This window comes from Apteryx rowi, unplaced genomic scaffold (genome assembly GCF_003343035.1).
Source record: "Apteryx rowi isolate R43461 unplaced genomic scaffold, aptRow1 scaffold_205, whole genome shotgun sequence".
Taxonomy (NCBI): Eukaryota; Metazoa; Chordata; class Aves; order Apterygiformes; family Apterygidae; genus Apteryx; species Apteryx rowi.
The window spans coordinates 547,807-553,806 of NW_020448364.1; the positions used below are offsets into that span (position 1 = coordinate 547,807).

The 6,000-nt window shown below is 38.9% G+C and overlaps 1 protein-coding gene across 2 annotated transcripts in view; it reads left to right on the forward strand.

The window, feature by feature from the left end:
* TFAP2D (transcription factor AP-2 delta) overlaps positions 1-5,729 on the forward strand; it is a 47,639-nt gene extending 41,910 nt beyond the window's left edge. For both annotated transcript variants that reach the window (XM_026063964.1, XM_026063963.1), the window contains one exon: positions 5,510-5,729. In XM_026063964.1, the coding sequence (XP_025919749.1) occupies positions 5,510-5,729 (220 nt within the window). The remainder of the gene's footprint in view (positions 1-5,509) is intronic.
* The last annotated feature ends 271 nt before the right edge of the window (positions 5,730-6,000 follow it).

The following is a 6,000-nucleotide window of genomic DNA, read 5'->3' on the forward strand; positions in this document are numbered from 1 at the left end:
CAAAGATGAAAAAAGCTTGGCAGGGTTGATTTTGTTTTTCAGTCCAACACTTAATATTTCTTAAAACATTTAAGGCAGTCACCTGATTCGCAGGAAAAGGAATGCCATCTTCTCATTCCCAAATGACTGGGTTAGAAAGCTGCATTCTTCTCTGTCATCACTGTGTCCGTAGGTCTTGGTCTTTCTCAGTGCAACTTCTTGGCTGTATTAGCTGCTTTACAAGAAAAGTCTATGCATGACAGCAAGTTGGTTGAATCTCATCTCATTTGCTTCTTTGCCTTGTCATAGGGCAGAGATGTGACAGCTGACTAAGGAAAAGGAGAGGCTGAAGGAGTTGATGGCTGTATGGGGTACATGCTTGCTCTTTTTCAAAAGCACCCACTTGTCTTGGATCTCTTTGTGGTTTCTTCAGTCTGTTTGGCTCCCCAGGTAGCGATGGACAACAAGACCAGATTTTTTTCATCCATAGTTAGCCTGAAGCTTGCACTTTTCTTTTTTTTCCCCCCTCATTGGAAATCAGCCAGTTACAGGGTTATCTAGTGTTTTATTATTGCGGTATAACATGCTTTGCTAGAAACACTTCTTGGTGAGTACCCAAGGGCTTCTGTGAGTGCCACCTGCACCACCGTCCCCAGCTTTATCTTTGGCCTGTAGCTCTGAAACAGTCCATAGTCTCAGTCTTGGATGTTTCAGAGACTTCCCCTGGGCATTCTCCTAGTGTAGAAGATCAACCCTGAGGTCCAAAATCTGCACAGTTGAAATAGAATATTTTGGAAATACAAGGCATCAGCTCTAGCACTTCTCTCCCGACTCTCTCATGGAAACTTCATTGCTTTTATGAACAGTAAAAACAGATCTGTCTGCTTAGGAAGACATTTCCATAATGCACTTGTTTAGTTATGAGTGGAAAACAATCATCAGGGCCTACTTCAAGCTTTGCAACTTTTGTATCTGCTGTTTGCCACCCTGATTCTATACAACGATTATCCCTGTAGTATATGCAGGTCATGTTCCAATGTTTATCTTGACACTCAGACTAATCATGCAACATGGTTAGGCCTAGAGACTTTCTCAGGTAAAGTTAGCACAAATTAATTCCCCAGGCAACCTTCAGAGGGAACATCTTGAAATCAGTAGAAGCACCCTGAAGTCAGCAGAAGCAACTCTAACTTTATATTCTGCTCATATTAGTAAAGATAACCAAACCTGTTTCCATTTACTCTACAGCTATGAAAATCTTATCTGATTTCTCATTTTGCCATCCACTATGTTTTGTTAAATTTTGGTAAACATGCAGTGTCTTTCATATTCAGAGTTCTGAGAAACTTAGACCAAGTTCAAGCTTGCTTTTTTCTTTATTAACATTGTTTTACAGTATTTATTTATTTTAAATGAGGATATAAAGATTCAGTGCAGATGGCCTCTTCCTCCCCCATGGAGAGGGAATCTGTTTCTTTTGCAGCATGTCGGAGTTTCACCAGCCTGGGGTATGGAGGAGTCCTTGAGGTAGCTGCCAAACAAGAGTCCAAGCCTTCAGGCACACTTGGATCTTTTCACTTCTAAGTAAGGCCATCATTAAAACATGAGCAGACATAATTGCATCATAGTGCTGGGCAGGATTGCAGGCAGGTCTGGATGTCCTTAAGCATAAGGGTTTATAATATCTTGGCCTGCTATTCATTGCTTTCTTTCTTCAGATCTCTATGCACAGTACCAAAATCAGGGATTTTAGCTTTGCCTTTTAGAACAATTAAGTCACTAGTTTATAGGAGTCACAATGAAATGTAACACAGTACAGAGCTGAGAATACCCAGATGACTCCATTATGAAGCCACAATGTTTAAATTAGGCTCTAAAATCTAAAGTATCACTATGAAAGCAACTCACTTCCTAGGTGTGGGGCCTACCAAAATTGGACTGTATTCAGAGGGAGTTCGGTCACTCTGAAAAATCAGACAATTAAATGTGACTTCCAGGAAGCACATTTGAATGCTTTGCCATTAGCCTTCTGTCTGTCATACCTTGCATTTAAATATAAAATTAAACTTTCTCCCCTGACTGGAAACATATTTTGATCAGCAAAGAACAACTATCCAACATTCTTAGATTTTTCAAAGACTTTAATTTGCAGATGAATAAAGTTCAACAAAATTAGAGCGGGGAATTACTTATAAAAAAATAAGATAAAGTAGAAAATAATACCTCTCAGCCTTTTTATGGTCATTACATAAGGTGTGGCTAAAAATGCTCACAGGAGCAAGGAGGGCTGGTCAGAAATTTTGCATGAAATGGTTTCTTTCAATGAAATCCAAGCAGAGCATCATGGGGAATTTAATGGGTTTTGCATATCCCCATCTGTGGAGAAGAATACACTCATCAGGAACCCAAACTAGAGTTCCCATGAGACACTGCAGTGCCATTTCACTATTTTTCCCCCATAGGAAATGCAAAGCTTTATCATGAAAAAAACTGCTGTGTTTGATGATTAGTTGTATATGAGAAGCTAAAAGGAGATAGGCTCCTATAAACCTTCTCCTGTGAGCACTGGTTTTCAGACAAGAAGTGTAGTATCTTGCTCTGGATAAAATGCCAATAACTTTGTGTGTCAATATGACCTGGGTATCCGAGCTGCCATTATTGCCAGTGAAGATCTAGGCAAGCTCTTCAAGGAAAATATAGCTGAGTAAAGATAAGCATGCAGTGTCTTTTTAAATGCTATGAGGTATTCCACCAGCCCATTACTTCTTCAGAAGGGTGCTGGTCTCCCGTAAGCCCTCTGGGTTATCTGGCCACCTGATGCAGATGTCTTGGCACCATAGGGCAACTCAAATGACTGTAGAGTCTTAAGTATAGGAAAATGAATTAAGCTCCCTTGGACTATAATGGGAGTTTAGACACAGCTGATGTATACATATACTTGTAGACACCTACACTTACACACCTTGATATCAGACTTTGTCCCATCCTGGTGTTTTCTACAGTTTTGTTCATCATTTGAGAACATTAAAGTTTTATCTTAACCCCGTGGATCATTTCTGAGCCAATCCCTGTAACTTTCCACTACAGTATTCCCACTTTGCTCTTCAGGGTGTATTGAGCTATGATATGAACACAATACTATTTCTTTTTCTGCTCAAGACATGGAGAAATGTTCAAAGAGAAGCAAGACAGAAGATATTTTTTCTACTCAAACCTTTGTAAAACTTTTTTTTTTCATCTATTGGAAATGATTTTTTTCAGATATTGCCAACTCTTAAAATAGATTAACTAGTTTCTCTTGCATGCAAGTTTGTAAATATTTAATATATCTCTCAGTAGTAGCCATTTTCCAAAATCCCAGAAGATCCCATAAGCAGTGTAAAAATTATGAGACATTAAACTAGTAACGATACATTTGGACTTCCTTTTCATTGCTTTCTGGTATTATAAGTTCCTTTGCATTTTCAGTCATTTCTCTGGACTTACAAAAGCAAGAAATGATGATAAAATGCAAACTGGAATCTTCTTGAAGTCACCTGACTCCTAAATCTTGGGCTTGAAGCACTAAAAAATGCTATTATTTTACTACTACTGGTGATGTTGCTATTGCTATTATTAAAAACATGGCTTATGATGACTTTTTTCCTGGTGTGCCAGACATTTCTCAAAAAAAGTTTGAAATTTATAGCCAGGTATATTTACCTCTTTTTTAATGCTCAAGAAAAATTATCTTTTTTTTTTTTGTAATAACAAGTCCAAACTTTGAGAGTCCAAACTTCAAGAGTCACGTGATATCATTAATTGGTGTCTGCAAAAGAGTCCTTGTAAATATTTAATTACCATTTTCATCTCATTACTAATTGGGATAAACATAATATCCTCCTTTGAAAAGTGCCTGGAGACTGATGGATAAACATCCTAAAAGCTAGTTATTTAGTAATTGATAGTGCCTTTGGGAGACCATTCATAAAAGACTGGACCACTTCCAGTCTGAAGTGGAGGGATATCTCCAAACTGAGCTCTCATTTTGAGTGGGACCCCCATAGGTTTGGTATCACTGTAATCTGATTTTTTTCTTCATCTAAAACAATATGAAATATTGATTTCCCCAAAATGCTAGTGAACTCAAAAATCAGATCCTGTTTCTATCCCTGTCTTATTTATCATCTCAACAGAACTGAGATAATTGAAATAAGACTTTTAAAACTGCAGTGACATTTTAACCGTTAAAATAATTTTCCATTTATGTTTCTAAATGAAAACTAACAATGTTGAGGGATTTTGGGGGGATTTAGAGCCTACCAAAATAAGTCATTATAACAATAATTTGGTTGTCCATACAAAGGTATCTAGGGCTATTTGAGATGTCCTAGGCTTTACATGACTATGTCACACTGTGCACACAAAGTTTAGGCAGATAGGTCTGGAGTCAGTTACCTAAAAACAGGTCTCTAGTGCCATTTGAAATGTCCTAGGGCAGTTGAGACATCCTCACAGTGCTGATATCTATGACACAGGACCTGTGGGAAACCTACATGCTTGTGGCCCAAGAGCATTTCAATCAACTATAGGTACTTATGTGTGCACTGAAATGCTCCTCTAAATTTAGAGACCAACCCACTGCAGCTCTGCCTGTCCACTGCATTAATAAATCATTTCAGTAATTGTGAGCGAGAAGCACCACTGACATTCAGCTACTTTGCAGTGCAGCATTACAGCAAGACAAATTCATGTTGTCTTGAGAAAACTCCTTATTTGGATAAAAAGTGCTGTGGGGTAAATTTACACTAGCAAATTCAACACCACCAGGACAAGACTGTTGGAACTTAGTTATTTTTACTATTAAATTGTTAGAACAGTCTCTGGCTGAACTACGTCTCTCCAAAACATTTCCTGGACATTGTTTGGGCATTAGCATTGGCCAAGGACCATTCCCAACAGGCAGTTTGGATTCCACCCTGTTGGATGCTCAGAGGGCTTAGTGGCATGGGCATGGCCAAACTATGCCAGTTGCCATGAGGGTCAAAGATTGCACCTTGGCATTGCTTCATTCCCAGTACAGATGCAGCCATATGTCCACGCAGGATAATCAGAACTTGTTGTTTAAGAGTCTGGTTTGGGAGACTGAATAAGCCACACACAACTGATTTCATCTACCTGAGACGGAGGAAGTCATCCCTTCTGGGAGCGAAACAGTAGCAATGCTAGAGAGCCTAGGGCACAGATCCTCTCCTGACCTCTCTGAAGTCAACGATGCTGTGTCAATATACATCAGCTGAGGATCTGTCTCATGGTGTTTCAGAGCTGATGTTCCTACCAAAAACAACCTTTGAAGCTGTATGTAGTCTGCTCTACTGCTCTTCTCTTTTCTGTTTCTCCCACAGGTAATAAATAGTTTAGGGAGCAAATCTTGAATTTCACTGTAGCAAAGTCAGTGTACTGTAAACTCTTCAATGTATGTGAGTGCTTATATATTTATGTGTGCGTGTGCATTTCTTTCTTTTTCTCTCTGTCTCTCCCCCATTTATAGTTTGATCACTCATGGTTTTGGAACTCCTGCAATATGTGCTGCCCTAAGCACTTTCCAAACTGTTCTCAGTGAAATGCTGAACTACTTGGAAAAGCACACATCGCACAAAAACGGAGGAGCGGCGGAATCCGGCCAAGGACACGCCAACTCGGAGAAAGCCCCCCTGCGGAAAACTTCAGAGGCTGCTGTGAAAGAGGGCAAAACAGAAAAGACAGACTAGCTACATCAAACAGAATCTATTTCAAGAGAGTCTTGCTGCTGATATTTTTTTTAAATATATATATCATTGAGGGTGATTTATCTCCAGTGGAGCAAATCCAAAAAAAGGGGGAAAAAAGAAAAAAAAAGAAAAAAAGAAAAAAAAGAAAAGAAAAAGAGAAAGATTAAAAGAGAGAAAGAGAGCGTGAGAGAGGAAAGTATTCAACACTAAGAACAGCAGTGTACAGTAAATGTGTGATGAAATTGTCACTTTTTTAAAATTTATGTTGCTC